General features: G+C 34.4%; 1 protein-coding gene across 2 annotated transcripts in view; it reads left to right on the forward strand.

Moving 5' to 3' along the window:
* Window positions 1–17,882, forward strand: part of ERGIC2 (ERGIC and golgi 2) — a 48,538-nt gene extending 30,656 nt beyond the window's left edge. For both annotated transcript variants that reach the window (XM_047787301.1, XM_047787302.1), the window contains 8 exons: window positions 4,257–4,358; window positions 5,445–5,540; window positions 7,539–7,594; window positions 8,402–8,500; window positions 12,981–13,078; window positions 15,932–16,094; window positions 17,147–17,229; window positions 17,399–17,882. In XM_047787301.1, the coding sequence (XP_047643257.1) occupies window positions 4,257–4,358; window positions 5,445–5,540; window positions 7,539–7,594; window positions 8,402–8,500; window positions 12,981–13,078; window positions 15,932–16,094; window positions 17,147–17,229; window positions 17,399–17,461 (760 nt within the window). In that variant the 3' untranslated portion in view covers window positions 17,462–17,882. The remainder of the gene's footprint in view (window positions 1–4,256; window positions 4,359–5,444; window positions 5,541–7,538; window positions 7,595–8,401; window positions 8,501–12,980; window positions 13,079–15,931; window positions 16,095–17,146; window positions 17,230–17,398) is intronic.
* Window positions 17,883–21,525: the final 3,643 nt, after the last annotated feature.

Here is a 21,525-nt window from a genome sequence, read left to right on the forward strand (position 1 = left end):
CTTGGGTTGTTCCTGTAAGGTACTCTCTGTGGTTCCTGGACTTGTGTGATTGCTTCCTTTCCCATGTTAGGGAAATTTTCAGCTATTATTTCTTCAAATATCTTCTCAGGCCCTTTATCTCTCTTTCTCATCTCCTTCTGGGACCACTCTAATGCAAATGTTGGTACATTTGACATTCCAGTGGCCTTTTAACTTTTCCTCCTTTCTTTTTTCTTTATTATTTTCTGAGGCGGTGATTTTCATCACTCTGTCCTCCGGCTCACTTATTCATTCTTCTGCCTCATTTATTCAGCTATTGATTCCTTCTAGTGTATTTTTCATATCAGTTACTATATTCTTAAACTCTGATTGTTCTTTATTTTTTCCTAAATCTTTGTTTAAAAAAACGTCTTGTAATGTCTTCCTCCTCTCTTGAGTTCTTTGATTATCTTTATGATCATTACTCAGAAATCTTTCTTGGGTAGTTTGCCTTTATCCACTTCACTTAGTTGTTCTGGGACTTTTGTCTTCTTTATTTGTCTGGAACATACTTCATTATCATCTCATTTTGTTTAAATTTCTATTTGTGTTCTTATATATATAGTAGCTTAGTTATGTTTTTCCATCTTGGAGAATTGGCCTTCTCTAGAGTGTCCCAGCAGTACACTCCCCTTTCATCACCCAGGGGCCAGGGACCAGCTGGTCCCAGGGTAGGTTCTAACCTGTGTTTTTTATAGGCTTAGTTCTGCAGATTGCAAGATCATAGTTTTGTTCCTTATGGTGTCTGTCCCCTGCTGGGAGAGACTGATCTAAAGGTTTGTGCAGGCTTTCTGGTATGGGGTGCTGGTGCCTGTCCACTGGTGGGTGGATTTTGGTCTTGGGCCTGTGATGAGCAGGGCCATATCAAAGGACATGTCTGAAAGTGGCTATTAGCTCAGAAAGTCTTTAGACAGCTGTCTGTTGATGGATGGGACTGTGTTCCCACTCTGTTGGTTGTTTGGTCTGAGATGTCCTAGCATTGAAGCCTACAACCTGTTGGGCAGGACCAGGTCTTGATGCTAATGTCTCAAGCAAGATAGAAGCCTTCAGAGGAGTATTCCCAAATATGTTCCCCACCAGCTTTTATGTCCCAACAGAGAGCCACAGGCCCTCACTCCCTAGGAGACCCTTCAAGACCAGCAGGTAAGTCTGTCCCAGGCTCCTACAGGAGTACTGCTTTTGTGCTGGGACCTGGTATGCAGGACCTTGTATGCCCCCTCCATGAGTGGAATCTCTGTTTCCCCCAGTTCTGTGGAGTTCCTCCACTGAAGCCTTGCTGGCCTCCAAAGCCAAATGATCTGGAAGTTACTGCCAATGCCAGAGCCTCAGGCTGGAGAGCCTGATGTAGTGTTCAGAATTCCCATGGGAGAACTTCTGTGATATGTCTTCTCCAGTTTGGGTGTTGCCCATGTGGGGGTATGGGATTTTATTATATTGCAAGAGTGCCCCTCCTACCATCTCTTTTTGAGTTCTTTGTCTTTGGATGTAGAATATCTGTTTTGGTAGGTTTCAGTCTTTTTATTGGTAGCTGTTCAGCAGTTACTTGTGATTTGGGTGTTCTTGTAGGAGGAGGTGAGCTCTAGGTCTTCTACTTCACCATTTTGTCTTTGTAGTGTAGGCTATGCTTTGTGCTTTAAAAAGGCAATGCCTAATTTTAGATTATTACAAAAAAATTTTTTTACCCATCTTTCATTTTTGATTTTTTCTCTCTAATCCCTATGTACATTTCAAGAATGCTTTTCTTTTAATTTTCACTTTCACCATTTGGGGCAGTCTTTAAATTTGAAATGAATGTAGTTGAACAAAGGTACTAAATATTAGGTGTCTCTGGACTTTTAGTTCTTTTATTAGAGAGCCATCCAGAGATGAAATGCATTACTTTAATCCAGAAATGTTAAAGTGAGAAGCCTTTCGTCTGGAATTTCATTCATTGTCAAGACTAGTAATATGTGAGAGAAGAGATTGCATTTTTACTATTAAAATTATATGTTTTCCACCATAGTAAGAGTTTTCTACTTCATATATAAGCTTGAATATTTATTGGTATATTTAAGGCAGAAGTTATACACACACACACACACACACACACACACACACACACACACAGTTTTGTATCATCAACCTCTTTTCCCTCTGCCCAGCACTAGAAGTTGAACTCTGGAAGAACAGGACATACAAAAACATGAAGGTTTCAGTTTTTGCTAGCATTAGATCTAAAGATTTTAAGTCTTTGTACATATAATTCTGAAGATGGGATCTAGCTTCTTGTAGCTTTCTAGATTACAGTGTTCTGTTTTTAAACAAATACTCTTGAATAGACCAAAGCCAAACAACCTGAATAATGTGCATACCAAAATGTTCCTTACATGTTGAATTTACTTGATGATATTTAAGTTTTCTTTCAATTATTCTGCTTTTTTGAAATATTTAGAATTCCAATGAATCTCTTCCCTGTAGTAGTAAAATCTCAAACTCTGGATATAGCCTTCTTGATTACTGCTTTTTATTTCTACCGAATTTGTGGTATAAAATGACATGTTATTTTATATTGCAGTGTTTTACACAGTGTTCTTAGAAGGTGGTACATACCCCCTCTCTTTATCTCTCTCTTGTACTTTTAGAAAATGTTTATTGTATCATTGTGATGGGATATGAAGTATTAACTGATTTACATTTGCTTTCTCTTCCTTTCTATATTTATCTTTTTTTCAAGTTATTTATATATATCTTTAAAGCCTTTTTGAGAGTGGTTTTAGGTTCATAGCAAAATTGAGTAAAAAGTACATAAGTTGCAAATATCCCCTGCAACTCATCTACTATCTCTACCATTATCAACATCGCATGTTGGAGTGGGTACATTTCTTACGATTTGTGCATCACAATGGACACATCAGTATCACCTCTTCACTCTTGGTATCATATACAATGTGAGTTTTAACAAATACATAATGACATGTACCAACTATTATAGAACCTGTAGTTTTACTGCCCTGAAAATCCTCTGCGTTTTATCTGTTCATTCCTCCTTCCCCTCTGGGTTTAAATTTTGTTCTGGTAAATTTATTTATTTATTTTATTTTTGCTCTTTAGGACTGCACCTGTGGTATATCGAGGGTCCCAGGCTAGGGGTTGTATCAGAGCTACAGCTACAGCCACAGCACAGCCACAGCAACTCGGGATCCAAGCTGCATCTGCAACCTACACCACAGATCACAGCAACACCAGATCCTTAACCCACTGAGTGAGGCCTGGGATTGAACCCGCAACCTCATAGTTCCTAGTCAGATTCATTTCCTCTGTGCCATGACAGGAACTCTTGTTCTGCTAAAGTTAAACTCTGATGCACAGAACTTTGGATGTTAGTTGTTTAAAAATATAGACTTGAAGGTAAAATAGGATTGTATTTAAAGATACAGATATATTGCTGAAAATAGTAGAAATATTAAAGGGAAATATATTCTTGATTTGGTTCAGAATAGGTAATTTCATAAGTTATTGTAAACATAAGAATTTTGTAAAAAAAAATCTTCCAGCATCTAATGTGTTTTTTGTGGCTAAGTATATTTAAAAAGAAAATCTAAGCATGGGTACTCAAATGTGTACTTTGTTCTCTGTAATTCTATACCTTCTATGCGATATTCTTTTTAAAAACTGTAGATAGAATATATTATTTTCTTTAGAAAGGTCATGTCATAGAATAAAATTTGGATTACTTTGGAACAGGCAGATATCTGGTGATATTAAAGTCAGTGTGGCCTGGTTTGTAAAAAGAATTGGATGCTCATGTTGTGGATTTTTACCTTAGTAATCTCCTACTTTAAGTTCTTCAAGTCTGTTATGTGGTTCCTTATTTGTCTCATTCTTTGTGTCTATAACACTATAGTCAATGCTTGACAAAAACTAAGAATTTTGTGATTGCTCTATCTATGCATGATAGATGAATTTCGATATTCAGGTAAACAGAAGCTCCTTCTTGGTAACCCCGGTTTTACATCTGTTATTGATGGAACCAGGAAGGCTTAAAAAGCCCAGCTGTTGAGCCTCTAACCACACTACCCCAGTTTTTCTTTACTTTCAAGGAAATGACCAAAGAAAACTTTGTACTTTATTTTACAGTGAAGTTCTATAATAATACTGAATGGCTTAGGTATGTCAGCTACCCATTTTTGTTTTTAAAATAGTGTTGGCTTTCTCTCTGTCTTACTGTGTTTCTAAACTACTATTTGTTTTATATGTAGGATGCTGCAGCGAATTCAGAGTAGACTGCAAGAAGAACATTCACTTCAAGATGTGATATTTAAAAGTGCTTTTAAAAGTGCGTCAACAGCACTTCCACCAAGGTAAGATGTGTATTTTTTTTTTTTGCCTTTTTCTAGGGCCACTCCTATGGTATATGGAGATTCCCAGGCTAGGGGTCTAATTGGAGCTGTAGCTGCTGGCCTACACCACAGCCACAGCAACGCAGGATCCGAGCTGTGTCTGCAACCTATACCTCAGCTCACGGCAATACCAGGTCCTTAACCCACTGAGCGAGGCCAGGGATCAAACCTGCAACCTCATGGTTCCTAGTCGGATTCGTTAACCACTGAGCCATGACGGGAACTCCAAGATGTATATTTTAAATGTGCAACCATTAAGAATTTGCAGCGATATAATTTTAGTATTGGTTTAATTCTCTGAATCTCATGTTTCTGTATGATGAATAAATCTTTTCTACTCTTAAATCTATAGCCTGCGATATTGATCAGGGTTATCACAAATAATATTTTTCATTTTCATTTAATTTTTCTCTTTTATGTATATATGATATACCTTCTATAAAATTGTATGATGCTTTCTTTTAAAATGAAGTAATGGAATTTGCCATTATGAGATTGTATATGCTTTGTTAGGAATTCCATGTTTTATTTTACTTTTTTTCTCTTTCATAGATTATAAGAGCTGATATTTGGAAATGGTATAAAAATAAATTTAAAATCATACAGATATTTTACATTTGCTTAGTAATTGTCTATTTGAAATTAAGTAGCATGCCCTCCCCATCTCACATTGTTTTTCCTGTCTCTTCCTATCCTTTAAAGTGCCAGATGATGAAAGTATATCTTTATTGGACTAATAATTCTTTTAATCTTTCTTCCCTCATTGGACTTAGTCTTTTGTTTAAATATGAAGAACCATGGAATGTTAAATTTGTATAATTTAAATATACATATATATAGTAATTATGTAATATTTTCCATTTTGTACATGTATTTTTTAAAATAAATGTGTAGACTTCAAAAAATTGCTATTCTGCTTTGACATTTAGAACATTACCTAAAAGTTGATCTTAAGGGATTTCTTTCTCCTCTACAAAATTTCCTCACCAGAAGATAGTGACTATATTGAACGTGCTGTAAGTCACACTAGCATCTCTTGTTGTACAGGGAGGATGATTCATCACAGCCTCCAGATGCTTGCAGAATTCATGGTCATCTGTATGTCAATAAAGTAGCAGGGAATTTTCACATAACTGTGGGCAAGTATGTTCTTTTCACTTCCGAAAATACTTTAGACAAGTTGGCAGTTTGGTTAAAAGGAAATTCTTCACTAATGAAATTACATATAACTAACCATTAAATCACTGCTTGAAATGTGTATTCTTGATGTCTTCAGACTGATATTTAGGCCTTTGACCTCAGGATAGAGAAGACTACTAACATTAAAAACTACTACTTCAAAAGGAAAAGTCATATCATATTTTATATATTAAAGGATGTGAGCTGTAGGTAAATGTGAATTAACTTTCAACCTGCCATATTTTAGTAGCCAGTTTTCCTGGACATTTCATTAAGTTGTTTTGTTGGATGGTATTAGGTTTTAGTTTTGTTTTTCTTTTTGGTTATCCTCATCAAAATCTAAATCCCTGAGATAAGTTTTTTGGTTTTTTTTTTTTTTTTTTTGGTCTTTCTGCCTTTTCAGGCTGCTCTCATGGCATATGGAGGTTCCCAGGCTAGGGGTCTAATCTGAGCTGTAGCTGCCAGCCTACACCACAGCACAGCAACACAGGATCCGAGCTGCATCTGCGACCTACACCATACCTGAGATAAGTATTTTGGTGTAGTTAGAAACTAGTGTCTAGTATAAAGTTAAATTAGGTAGTAGTTGTGGAAGAATATCAGACCACATACCTTCATGAGCAGAACCCAGCACAGAAACTGCACATAATAAACTTGGCAAATTTCCAAGTGAAGAAATGGATTCTCTATCTCCTCCCTCTTTCTTTGCCTCTTTCCTTCTCTCCCTTCCTTCTTGCTAGAATTGCAGAGTTCAACAATTTTTCATTGTAAAAGACACTTTTGGAGTATTTGTTATGTGCAAAGTACTGAAGATGAAACTGAAAAAGAGAAGGGGTTTTTGCCCTTATGATGCTGACATTCTATGAGAGAAATCTGAACTTTAAACAGTGAATTACACTGAGAGTTACTTCATTACAGCTGTGTTTAAGCTATGAAAGAAAATTATAGCTGATAAGAAACTATATATTATGGTACTTGACCTACTCTGCAAGTCAGTGGAGCTTTACTGAGGGAAACCTTTGAACATTAATGGGTGATTAGGAATTTTATATATAAAAGAGAGAATGGCATCCAGGCTGAGGAAAAAGCCATAAAGCAAGAAAGAGTATGGCTGGAGATTTTTTAAATATACAGAGATAGCATTAGACTTCTGTGCAAAATTATTTCAGTGTTTACAGTGACCACATCAAGCATTTGCTTTGTCTTTGTTGTCCCATTCTTCTTAACACTCGTGTTTTATTTGATATTATTGTCAGAACCCACTCTCTCCATTCCCAATGTATAGATGAGAATCTTAGAATTTCTTGGTATCATATAGTCAACAAATACTAGTTGGCTCAAAGAAATTTAACAAAATTTTATTGCACTTCTGGATACAAACAACATCCTACTCCAAAACTAACTGAAACAGGGAAACTTTGATAAATATTGTATGAACCTCTATATTTTGGCCTTTGTCCTCTATTTCACTTCTCTCTTCATGTGATACCTCATAAGAGAGGCCAAATGGAAAAGCATTTGGTTTGTAGCTTACCCTTATTCGATCTGGGATTTTGAAAATAAGGAATATCAATTCTAAACCATGTTTAAGCAGAATATTATCTCCCAGTGAAAATACATGGATTCAAAAGAAAGTACTCAATTGCTGCTATTCATTTTGAATTTATTAATAAATTTGTGAAATTTTGTTTTCTCTCTTCTTATGTAACTACATAATATCTTCAGTTTTGCATTTTGGCCAGCAAAACCTAAAATATTTACTGCCTGGCTCTTTACAGAAAACATTTGCCAACCCCTAGTTTATTGCTTTACTGAGACCAAAGACTTACCTACTTAAATTGTAGGCCAAGTGTATTATTATGTTATTGTATATTAAGAAAATTATATAACTTAGGAAAGATCTCCTTTCTGATTTTAGTTATATATTTAAAATGTTGTTAATCTTTTTTTTCCTCCTTTCAGGGCAATTCCACATCCTCGAGGTCATGCACACTTGGCAGCACTTGTCAACCATGACTGTAAGCAGTTTCTGAAATTTTTTTCTGTGAAGATGTTGTCCTTGCAAAAAAAAAAAAAGTGTATTTTAAAATTTTCAGTGCAGGTACAAGTGGAAGCGGGCTATTTTGAAAGAAGATATCTAAAGGAGAAAATAAATGATTCAAGTTATTGACTCGAATCCATTTTCTCCTGTCTTTAAGCCACCTGTATTTCTGTTTAGTTATAGCACAGAAGAAGTTTCACACATAAGAGAATACATTTAAAGTTTGTTTCAATATATAAATTTAAATACTGACATTTACACATACATATATAAAGTATTCAAGTTAGTTTCATGTAATGATTGTCATAAAACTTAGTTTTTAAAGTCTGCTTTAGAGAACAAAGACAAGTAATGAACTCCTTAAAAGATAATTTTGGTCACATTTAGCAATGGTCTTTATTTAAAATATATTTGACTGATTTCATGCATATCATCCCAGGTCTTCTAACAACACAATCCTGTTTCTATATGATGATTTGGACTAGGAAAGACTAATTTTTTTTTTTGTTATCAAGATGAGATGTAATATTATTTCTTAGATGTTAATATGTATATAATTATTAAATTTGAGGTGTAGCATTTTATCAGAATTTACTTACGTGTATACACTTATTTTCTGCATATTGATATGCATTTTTTTCTTGATGTGGTTTTAAATAATATTATACCAGCAGGTTTTAGTTAATTTTCATTTGATAATAGGTAAGAATGTGAACTAATCTATAACATATAATTAGAATAATTTACTTTCTCAACCTAATTGGTTTTACTTTTTGCCTCTTAGCTTACAACTTTTCTCACAGAATAGATCATTTGTCTTTTGGAGAGCTTGTTCCAGGAATTATTAATCCTTTAGATGGAACTGAAAAAATTGCATTAGATCGTAAGTAGTTAATAATTACTGTTGGAATTTGCATGTAGGCAATTTATTTTTATAAGGTTTACTATTAGTACTTTTTTTTTTTTTTGGCTTTTTAGGGCCCCACCCACGGCATATAGAAGTTCCCAGGCTAGGGGTCCAATTGGAGTTGTAGCTGCCAGCCTACATACAGCCACAGCAACATGGGATCTGAGCCATGTTTGCAACCTATACTATGGCTCATGGCAACACTGGATCCTTAACTCACTGAGTGAGGCCAGGAATTGAACCCACCTCCTCATGAATGCTAGTCAGGTTTGTTAACCACTGAGCCATGAGGGAACTCCCACTAATAATACATTTTAAATAGTCCTCTTCTTAACCCCTTCATAACACATAAAATAGATTAAGTAGTTTAAGTGGTTGATATAACCTTTAAGTGGAGATGTGTGTGGAGAGAATTTGTCATGGTAACGGATAAATCTTTAATGTTAAAAAAATGAGCTATGGAACTGAATAAGAAATTAGTCAAAAGTAAGCAGGAGAAGGAGCAGCCTTTAAAAGCTCTGTAAATGTATGAAAAGTTAATGTATTAATATGAAACTGCTTTTTCATATTCAACAAAGAATAAGAACAAAGACAAATTTGAACATTATAAGAAGATTTTCTTCTTTGTATAGGTTCAGAGTTCTAAAATGTGTACTGTGTTTACCATTTCAGAAACTTCTCTGGGAGAATTTTGTAAACATTATAAAATTAGAGTTATTCTAGAATGGTTTGTTATTAACACAGTGAGAAGTAGTATAGGTGCCTTATATTGTTTATTTTAACCATTCTATTCCATTTAAAATTTCAACTTAGCCAAATACGGAAGGATTACTTTCTTAAATTTGTAGCAGGTATCTACAAGCAGGTATCCTGAAGCTTTTTGGTTGCCTTTCTTCTGAAGTATTCAAATTGTATGATACGCCTTAAGGATGGCTAAAGCTTCCTGTGCTACTAGGAATTCTTGCCTTTACAAAACTGTTATTAAGTATTTCCTTTCTTATTCAAATAGATTAATGTTCTTTTCAGTATTTTACTCTCTTAGCATAATGTTATAATCAGATACATTAAAGATGTTTTACTTAGAATACTGACTTACATTCATGGATATTTTGTTTGTAAGGGAATGTTTCACTTAAGGAAAGTTCAGTGTACTAAATTTGGTAATGGGTGAGTAGAAACCTAAAGAATTAAGGCTTTATTCTGTATAATGTCATTAAATATATATTCATTCTATAACAAAATACATTAAATATTGCATGAGATGCTCATTGGGTAATACTTTGTTTTAAGATGCTAAAATGAACTATACATTTTTGTAAAAAAGCAGTTCTAAATATGACCAGATTAATTTTCAAAAGACCCTTCAAGTTTACTTATTCCTAAATTTGGGAAAACTAAGAGGTATTTAGAGTTATTTTATAAAATGCCATTAGATGAGTGTTACTAGGTTATTCAAAACTTTAAAGCAGGTATACTGTTCTTCCTAATATGTGTTCTATTGGGCCTCTTTTTTGGGAAAGAAAAAAATTCAGCATTACAAATTCTGTTGGGTTCAGGTAACTACTCCCTCCTTGATGTAGGAGTTTTGAGAGGAGTCCTTCGCTATGACATCTTTAATGCTGAACTGATTTGAACAGACCTATAACCTTTGGAACAATTTGTCACTTAGAACAAAATCTCATGCAATAGCATTTAACCCCCTGCCTCGCCTTTAAGTTATCTAACAAACTGATAGCCTTTTTTTCTTTTTCTTTTTCTTTCTTTCTTTTTTTTTTTTTTTTTGCCCCACCCATGACCTGTGGAAGTTCCCCAGCCAGGGAGTAAACTCATTCCTCAGTTGCAACCTGCACCACAGCTACTGTGATGCTGGATCCTTAACCCGCTGTGCCACATGGGAACTGACCCGATAACCTTTTCTTGAGTTAGCATTAGACTGATAGGTCTTTGGTAGTTCTCCGGCCAGAGCTTACAAGGTTTCCAGTTTCTCTCTCACATTACTTTGACCCTCACTGTTTACTATTTATTGCATGGCACTTCACTCCTCATGTGGTAAGATTTCCTTTGTCTTACATTGTTTCCCTCAAGTCTAATTATGCCACCCATGTGTACAGCATTGAATATTGCCTCACCACTCTCAACTTCATCTTTTTTTCCATAACTACTTAATACTTGAACACCTTTTCTCCTAGCACTTTCAGTTTGCTATTTTTAACACTTCAAAAATAAGTATAGATTGATCAGTCCCCCTTACATCAAAGAACGAATCAAAGGCTGAAACAGAAGACCATCGCAGTTGATAGTGGTCGACTATGTTGACACCCTTTTGCTCTAATATTATCTGTGATAATATTTAGGATTTAAGATGAAATTAATAGTAAAAGAACTGGGCTGAGTTACCTTCATGGCTCAGTGGTTAACGAACCTGATTGGTATCCACGAGGACACAGGTTCGATCCCTAGCCTAGCTCGGTGGGTTAGGGATCCAGTGTTGCCATGAGCTGTGGTGTAGGTAGCAGACATGGCTCAGATCCCGCATTGCTGTGGATATGGTGTAGGTTGGCAGCTACAGCTCCGGTTTGACCCCTAGTCTGGGAACCTCCATAAGCTGCGGGTGTGGCCCTAAATAAAAAAAAAAAAAAAAATAGCAGAAGAACTGGGATCCTTTTGTGGCTTGGTGGTAATGAACCCAACTAGTATCCATGAGGACACAGGTTTGATCCCTGGCTTCACTCAGTGAGTTATGGATCCTGTGTTGCCATGAGCTGTGGTGTTGGTTGCAGATACTGTTTGGATCCCGAATTGCTATGCCTGTGGTGTAGGCCAGAGGCTACAGCTCTGGCTCGACCACTAGCCTGGCAACTTCCATATGCTATAGGTGAGGCCCTAGAAAGGCAATAATAATAATAATAATAATAATAATAATAATAATAATAATAATAATAAATAATAAAAAAATGGCCGAAAACTGTTCACTGTTTTTTTTTATGATTTTTATTTTTTTCTATTATAGCTGATTTACAGTATTCTTTCAGTTTTCTACTGTACAGCATGGTGACCCAGTTACACATACATGTATACATTCTTTTTTCTCACAACATTATCATGCTCCGTCATAAGTGTGTTCACTGTTTTTGAACAGTGGTACAAGCAGTAGGTGAATTAAGAAATGGAAAAGGTAAAACAGGCTTTGTTTAATTTTGTTAGAAACTTGTTCAGTATTAGTGTTGAAGAGACCCATTACTCTTACCTCTCCTCCTCTCTACAGTTTTACCCTTCTCCCTCCTATTCTAAATTACACTGAGATAAAAGAGAAGTTGAATTGATAGAAATAATTAGTCATGCTGAGAAAAAGAAGCTAGACACACAAACGTATGTACTGTATACCTCAATTTATGCGAAATTCTAGAATAGACAAAACTAGTCTTTAGCAATAGAAGGTAGGTTAGTTGTTGGCCTAGGTCCAGAGATAGAAGAGATTAAATGTGGAGGGATCAAAGGAACTTTTTGAGGCAATGAAGATGTCTTATATTTTAATTGTGGTGGTGATCATATGGGGAGACATTTGTCAAAATGTGTCATACTTCTGTTTAAAACTGATGCATTTGATTCGTACACACAGTTTTCATAGACAATTATTACCATGTTATGTGAAGTTCATTTTTTCAGGTCAAATGTAATGAAGGCCTATTTACTTACCTAACTGAAATTATTTGATGTGTCTGAATTATTAAATATAAATAATTCTAAATTTTTTAGAATATGGACCTAGAGAATTAACAGGATTTTATTATGTGAATTGTTAATTGTTTAAAGTTAGTAGTTTGTAATATACTGGTATTTATGACTTGTATGAAATCTAGAAATGCCTAGTGACCATATAAATATGATCCATTTGATTACAGAGTAACCTCAGGCCGTCATTGAGTAGTTTCTTTAGTTATTTTCCTGCTGTGGTATCAATTCTTTGTATTTATCCAAAGGCTAAATTTTGGTTTATATATCCAATGGCTAATTCAGTTTTGGTTTATTTATCTTAAGATATTAATGGAAACTGAAAATGTGTCTTGTGGTAGTTATACTATTGTAACTTTATTTTCATTAGTTTTAATACTATAAAGAAATACTGTCTTCATTTTCTATATTTGATAAAAGGATAATAATGATCATAAAGGATATCTAAGTCACTAATTCTTTGTTGACATCTTCTAATATGTGTGTGTGTTGTTTGTGTGTGTGTCTGTGTATCTGAGTGACTATTTTATGCTAAGAACTAATTTTACCAAATGTGAATATATTGCTTTCATTGATTCTTTTACAGTAATTTTCTGTTAGATATTAAGTCCTTAGTAGCATTAAATTTTAGATTAGGTGTATTTAATACAAGGATGATGTATTTGGCAGTAGTTTCATTGCTGCTGGATTGATGGGAAAAAACCACATCTTGTTTATATTCTAGACAACCAGATGTTCCAATATTTTATTACAGTTGTGCCAACAAAACTACATACATATAAAATTTCAGCAGACACCCACCAGTTTTCTGTGACAGAAAGGGTAAGTTGAAAACAACTAGTAAAATGATTTTTTTAAAGCATTGTTTAGTCCTGCTACAAAATAAGCTTGGGGTTTCAGTTAAGGTTCTCACCCATTTAAAATTTGTAGGCATTTTGAAATGCATTGACATTTTATTTTAAGCCAATAGTATATCAGAAATGGGGATTAGTATGTTTTAGAGTAAGAAAAGAAGTAGATTTTTAAATCTGGAATGTTTTCTATGCAATTAAGGCAAAATTATTAATCTCTGATGATAATCATTTTACTTAATATCTTAGTTTTTAATGTTTTTCTATGTATTGATATAAGCAGTTCTTATTGGCCAGCAGATTTTTCTGATTTCTCTGTAATTTTTTAATTAATATATCTACCCTAGGGCATGCATGGTTATTGAGACTCAGAAAATTTAGAGGGTTTGCCTTTCAAAATTAGTACTTTGTATTCATCTGATTGAGAGACAAAGGGTGGAGTGGCCTTATAAATATTGACAGCGAGGAACAGAATTTTGGAATTGGATAGTTTAATAGTTTTCTCATCTACTTTGGGGTCGTTTTTTTTTTAATTTTAAAATTTTTTTATTTTTATAAGCCATATTTCCTTGTTTTGTTCAATGATGGTGAGTATTTAAATACTAGTATCCAGAAGACTTCCAAGACAAAATTTAAGTGCTTTTAAAAATTTGCTTTCCTCCATAGGAGATTTTCTTATAACTTAATGTTGACTATGCCCTCAATAATTATAGAATGTTTCTGTTCTTGGGAGATTAAATACTAAAAGTTTTTAGGGACGAGATGTCATGTGTTCATAATTTTTCCATTAGTTTCAGTGGGGGAACTCAAGTATGTATAACTGTGTGTGTGTGTGTGTGTGTGTGTGTGTACATACAGAGGGAGAGAGAAAGGTAACGTGTCTACAGGTATATATTGTGTTTTTTACTGTTTCTGTATGGGTGGGGAGATACCATTTCTACTAAGACTGGCAACACCTGAAGGTCAGACAGTCTACACAGTGGCAAGGCTTTGGGGAAAACAGGCACACATACATTACTATGGAGGTACAAAACAGCATAGTCTCTTGGACAGGAGTCTGGCAAGATGCAAAATGACATATGCAGGTTATCTTTCGACCTAGCAATCCTACTTCCAGAAATTTAATCCAGAGATACAGTGGGAAGAAATACCGTGTGTCTGAAACTATTCATTGTGTTATTTGTAATGGCAGAAGACTAGAAACAACATGAGTAGTACATCCACACAATGGAAGAACATACAACTTTAAAAAAAGAAAGGGAATTCTTGCTGTGGCGCAGTACGTTAAGACTCCTACTGCAGCTGCTTGGGTTGCTGCAGAGGTATGGGTTTGATCCCTGGCCTGGCAAAGTGGGCTAAAGCATCCATTGTCGCTGCAGCCATGGTATAGCTGCCCCTGTGAACTTCCATGTGCCATGGGCGTGCCCATTAAAGAAAAAGGAAGGAAGGAATCTGTATACTGATATGAAATTGTTTCCAGGATATATTTTAAATATCAAAAGTAAATCAAAGAGAAAAAAGGTAAATACCAGACCATTTAACCTTTGTGGGATGTGTATGTGCTGATAGTGCAACTGCAATGCTTGTGTTTCACTTTAAAAAGAAAAAAGAGTAATTGGAGTTAGTAAAGTGGAAGATGAGAAGGACGGGCAGATTGATCTTCACTGGTCCTGGAACCAAAAGTTAATCATCATGAATCTTTTGTCATGTAGACAACCTGATCCCTGAAACAGCATACACTCATATAGGTGATGACAATATATTTATGATTTTGGCATGATATTGAACATATCAGAAATTTAAGGTGAGGTTATTTTATTGCACTATTGATCAGTGGGTTATAAGGCTGTCTTGTGCTAGTAGGCAAAGAGGCTTTGTAATGCCCACATTAAATTGTTTTAATTTCCCTTGTTATTTGTATTCCGAAAGCTTGCAGTTTAGTTATAGCTTAGTAAAAATGGGTAGGGCCTGACACAAAAGTCATAAAAAAACAGTGTTTCACATTGTGATAGAAGTTTATTAGGAAGTTTACAAACTTGACTTTTGAAGTGTAAATAGAATAGAGCAAAACAGTATTTTTTTTAGTGTGCACACCATGGTAGCTTTACTATTTTATTTTATTCTTTTTCCTAACGGCTGTATTCCTGGCATACAGAAGTTCCCAGGCCAGGGATTGAACCCGCACCATGGCAGTGACCCAAGCCGCAGCAGTGACAGTACCACCTCCTTAACCTGCTGCACCATAAGGGAATGTCAACGTATAATTTTAGTTACATTCCTTTTAAAAAAAAATTCCTTTAAAAACTGAACTGGTAGCTCAAATATCTTTGAAATTTATGCATTCTGTTTTCTTCCTGTACCAATATCTTACATAGTTTAAAATGAACAACAGAAAGTAAAATTTATTTGTTTTTAAATGACAGGAAGTAAATGCAATTATTTTGTAAATTCTTAGAAAAGAAATATTTTAAAAAGATGGTAAAATACAAATGTAGTTTTTATTGATTTGATCAATGAAGAATGTGCCATATAGTTGTAAACTCTTGAGCTCAGTAGAAACCTTGTATGTAAAGTGACCTTTTTGAGAAAATAGGAAAGAATGAATCCGTTCTTTTGATTGCTTCAAAAGCTAACTATATGAAGAATACAGAATAATTTGTTTATCTCTGGAGATCTCCATGTAATAGGACATTGCATAAAGAGATTTGGATGCCCCTCTTGTGTAAGAGGGCTGTAGGGTTTCATATTGACTATATACAAGTAACCTGATGACATGAATCCTGTTTGTCTCTTCCTCCTGTCTCTCTTTTTTGCCTTCCTTTAGGAACGTGTCATTAACCATGCTGCAGGCAGCCATGGAGTCTCTGGGATTTTTATGAAATATGATCTCAGTTCTCTGATGGTGACAGTTACTGAGGAACATATGCCATTCTGGCAGTTTTTTGTAAGACTCTGTGGTATTGTTGGAGGAATCTTTTCAACAACAGGTTAAGATTCATTCCTTTTTTGGTCTAATTTCTAGAAGTGTTGTTAACACTAAAGTCAGGATGCTTTTACTTTAAGTAAAATATACACATTCTCATGTTTAGATAAGGAACTCTTTCTTTAAATTTCAAATCTTAAAAATTATATTGATTAAGCATAGAATATAACTAAGTTTACTGCACTCAGTGATTTAAGAGAGATTACTTAGTATGCTAGAGAGATCCTGGAGTTGAACCTATGTGCTGTCATTTGTATGGTGGTAACCTGGGGTAGGGCACCTGCATTTTCTGAAGTTGTTTTCTCTCTATAAAAATGGGAATAATAATATCCAACTTGGAAGTAGGATTGATTAGATGAGAAAATGCCTAGAAATAGTAGATACTTTTAGTGTAAATTTTCTTTTTCATGTATTTTGCATGTATAGGATGTAAAATTATATCTTATGGCATGTTGAACTACACAATATGTGAAACCAAATTTTTTAGTCAGTAATGTTTTTATGACTGTTGGCCTTTTCACCCTCACATTATGGATTCTCTCAAAGATAACTTGCAGAATTATAATCATGAAAATTTGAGAGTTAAGTGCAATAGATAAACAAATGAAACAGTTCCTTCTTTATCCTAACCCCTATTCAGTATAGTTTATGTACTTTGAATTACATTTTTAAAATGAATGAATAGCTTTTCTTATGAAAGTTTTTGTCACTGCCTTATTTAAATTCATTTAAACTTGTGGTGCTAATATTTATTCTTTACAATTGTGTAGGTGTGAATGAGATATATTAAACAGCTTTGAAAGATTGCTTTGTTAAGGTCGTAAATTATGTGGCCTTGTGATTTTGAAAATAAATGAATTTATTTTAAAATTGAACTGTCTTAATATTTTTAACTGTGGAAGTGAATAAAGCAAACTGTTTCCATCCTTATTCTACTCCTTTTTAATTAGTTGAGTTTTTCATTCTTACTTATAAATTTAGGGAATAAATAACTTATGAAATAATTTTGTAACAAGCATAATTTAATTAAAAACATAAACTTATTTTTCATTATAGGCATGCTACATGGAATTGGAAAATTTATAGTTGAAATAATTTACTGTCGTTTCAGACTTGGAGCCTACAAACCCGTCAATTCTGTAAGTGGTATAGTATAAATGGTGCTGATCTCTTAGTCATAGTATCATTGTTAAATAGTAGCTCTTTGCCCAGAAGTAAATTGCCCAAAATAAAGCATTGTGTATAGAGGAAATAGTGTAAGGAGTAAAACTAACATTTGGTCTTTTTTTTTTTTTTTTTGGTCCCCAGGTTCCCTATGAAGATGGCCACACAGACAACCACTTACCTCTTTTAGAAAATAATACACATTAGCGCCTCCCAAGTAAAGGAGAAAAACTTTTTGCCTGAGACATAAAACCTTTTTTAATAATAAAATATTGTGCAATATAGTCAAAGAAAACATGAATTAAGAAGCAGGATTCTCACATAGAGAAAAAAAGGAAAAAAACCCAAACTGAATCCTATACTTGTCGTGTCTGTTACAAATGTCCCAGAAGAAATTATGCAGCTAATCTAATCAGTGAATAAGCCCAACTGGAGTATTGCTTTGAAGATGACCCCTTCTGATATTTTCATAGCAAATGGGCTGTATCGAAATCAGACCTTCTTGATGACAAAGAGCCTGAAGGAAAGAAGCAAACCACATTTAAAGAAAAAGGCATTGATAAGTGCAAATGTTTGCATCTCTTTGTTTTTAAAAGATATGATGTCAGAATAAAATATGTAAAACATATGGAAAACTAGTCTAAACTTTAAAAAAGTGTGGTCAGGTCACATTTTTAATAAAGTAAAAGAGGGAGGTGTTCTTATGTTACAGCCATATTACTGTTAAGCCATAATGACAAGACCTTTTACCTAGTAATTTGGTTTTAGGACTACTTTTCTTTAAACTCTGGCTGTTGACTTTTCTGATTATTCAAGGCAAGGTCGTGAAAGACTAAGGTAAATTCTTATAAGGGGCAGGTCCATAGATGCTGTAGTATGTAATAGAGGTATTACTCACAAATTATACAGTGGGCACTTATATAGGGAGAAGAAAGTACATGTTTAAAAAAGGTGCTGAGTAATTCTCGCCATGGTACAATGGGTTAAGAATGACTGCAGTGCCGTGGGTTGCTGTGGAGGTGTGGGTTGGATCCCCAGCCCTGTGCAGTAGTTTAAAGGGTCCAGCATTGATGCAGCTGTGGCTTGGGTCATGGCTGAAGCTCAGATTCAGTCCCTGGCTGGGGAACTTCCATATGCCGTGGGTGTGGCCATAAAAAGAAAAAGATGCTGAGTTTCCTCATCTGATCCTTATTATTGCTATACTTTAGGAGTAAGGGATGAGTAATTAAAAGATCTACTAATGATAAAAATTATCATTTTATCATCAGTAAAATATTAAGAGGAAAAGTAGAATATTTTGTATGTGTTGTGATGAGTGGGCAACAGGGTAACTTTAAGTAAAATAGAAGTCTGAGGCAAATATTTTAAGTAAAATAAGATAATATCAGCTCTGAGAGATTATCATATTAAAACAATGTCTGTTAAATTGTAAAACTGTGTTATGAAAGAAGTATATGCAGAGTGTCCTGAATGTGACATGGATTGTGTTAGTCTAGCTTTCTTAGTATTTTAAAGGTTGATTTTAAATTTCTAAACTGTAAAAGATTAAAAATAATGAGAGAGGTATATTACTCAGATACCTTTAAAAACTAAATTTGGAATGTGTGTGCCAACATCATTTTTCCTTTTGTAGTACTTAATGATAGTAGAAGAATCATCAGTCAGTTTTCATGATTTAAATCATTTAGTGAAGTGGGGAAACAAAAGGCCAAGACTAAGAGACTAGATTTAAAATGGTGGTTTTCAGAGAATAGGACATCACAAGTTAAAAGTTTTTCAAATTTCTTTTACAAGGTAAAAGAAAAAAATATTTCCTTGAAAATGATTGGGGCAGATAATGTAATGAAGAGAAGGAGAAATACTGATAAAACTACTTTGCAGTTAAAGTGTATGTAGAATGGTATTTTGCAAATAATAACAGAAGCATCATTGTTTAAAATATAGTTTATCATTAAGAACCATTAGGTTAATTGATTAAATAGGTGACAAACATGCTTTGAAAATTTTTTGAATCCAGAAAATTCCAAATAATGAATGGCCTTCTCTGTATTTCTGGTTTCTTTATTATTTCCAATGAAGTTAGACTAGGAAAAGGAATTTTAATCAGAAAGAATTAGAATTTTAGCTATTTTAGACTGAAGGTTGGTTCTGTGAATCTGCTTGTCAGAAAGTTCAACTAAGTTTCAGGTTTTTTTAAAATAGGAAAAGTGGAGTTCCTGTCGTGGCACAGTGGTTAATGAATCCGACTAGGAACCATGAGGTTGCCGGTTCAATCCCTGCCCTTGCTCAGTGGGTTAATAATGATCCGGCATTGCCGTGAGCTGTGGTGTAGTTTGCAGACGCGGCTCGGATCTTGCGTTGCTATGCCTCTGGCGTAGGCCGGTGGCTACAGCTCCGATTCGACCCCTAGCCTGGGAACCTCCATATGCCACGGGAGCGGCCCAAGAAATAGCAAAAAGACAAAAAAAAAAAATAGGAAAGGCTATATTTAGAATTATTTTCTTTTAATTAGCATTATAACAGTATCTTTAAGAAGGATTTTAAAATTATTTTGGCATATATATATATATATAGTTTCCATATATATATGTTTTGTTTCCATGTTCTACAAATACCATATTAAAATTTTAATGGAATTAATCTGTCCCATTAAAACTGACTATAAAAGGAATTTCTTTGAAACAAAATCCTACTTTGCCATTGATTCCATTTTAAAAGTTAAAGATTTCCATCTGAAACTCCTCAAATAATCAGAGTCAGATTTGGGACAGTCTAAGTATTGAGTTTCTGACCAGTTCTTTGTATAGTGGATGAAATATACTAGCGTGTTAAGATATATTAGGGCTTTTTACTCAACCACATATTTCATTTCCATTGCATAGAACACCCTACCACCTATTATGTAGCCTTGGCTTATGCCTGGGCTTATGCCTGCCTCCAACAGAATACCTAACTTTATTACTCAGTCCTTTTTATTAGGGAATTCATGATATCTGTATGTACATATTCCATCCAAATATTTTAAAAGTTGAGATCTCAAATTTTGTGAAGTGAGTTTTTTTAACTGTTTGCATACTTTGGCCTATAAAAAGAGATGAAATGTTTAGGTGATTAATTCTCTGCTGCATTATTTGTAAACTTCAAACTACCTCTTTGGAAAAGCTTGACACAATATTATAATTACAAAATTATTCTAATTTTTAACTTAGATGATTAATACTACACTTTTCTCATATACATTTTATGATATAAAGCACTGGATTTTTATGGTAAATTATTTACTAGTGCAAAATTTATAATCTTTAATGCAAACTTAACTTTGGATTCATAATGACTAAGATCACCTAATTTTTTAATGGTATAAGTAGAGCTATATTACGCATTGTCTTTCTATGTCTTGGGTTAGTAATTCAAGTATCAAAAAGTAAATTTAGGAGTTCCCGTCGTGGCGCAGTGGTTAACGAATCCGACTAGGAACCATGAGGGTGCGGGTTCAGTCCCTTCCCTTGCTCAGTGGGTTAACGATCCGGCGTTGCTGTGAGCTGTGGTGTAGGTCGCAGACGTGACTCGGATCCTGCGTTGCTGTGGCTCTGGCGTAGGCCTGTGGCTACAGCTCCGATTCGACCCCTAGCCTGGGAACCTCCATGTGCCATGAGAGTGGCCCAAGAAATGGAAAAAAGACAAAAAAAAGTAAATTCATCTTCTTTGCTTCAAAATTAAAACTTTGAATCTTAAGTTTGAGAAACATTCGAATGAGCCTTAGGACTTTTAAAATCTCATCATCTCATCATGCCCTTTAGCCTCGTACTTAAGTTCTTCCCTTTCTGTTTGGAGCTCTAGCACAAACCTTCAAGCCAAAGTGAGTCACTCTTTGTCAGCATTATTCAAATAGATCACTGTCTCTTCACTACCTTATGTTATGATGCTTGGATTAATATCCAAGTACTCTTTCTTTACTGTAGTTTCCCTTCCTTTTGAAATATCTTAGTGATGAAATCACTTAGAATTATTTTAAGAGTAGGAAACAAACTGCCTTGGATATTTTTTCTTATAGTTTTTGTTCTAAAAGGAAAAAACACAAACAGACCCAGTGTCTCAATCGTAAACATTTGGACTCAAATAAAACAACAAATTATACAATGATTTCTTTGTCCTTTTACAATCATGTTCCCCCAAATAAGCCTCAGTTCCTCATACTTGAACTTCTTTTTCCTCCTAGGAAAACTGCAGCACTCTTTATCACTCAGTTTCATTTTCTTTTGCTTTAGATG

This window comes from Phacochoerus africanus, chromosome 7, assembly GCF_016906955.1.
Source record: "Phacochoerus africanus isolate WHEZ1 chromosome 7, ROS_Pafr_v1, whole genome shotgun sequence".
Taxonomy (NCBI): Eukaryota; Metazoa; Chordata; class Mammalia; order Artiodactyla; family Suidae; genus Phacochoerus; species Phacochoerus africanus.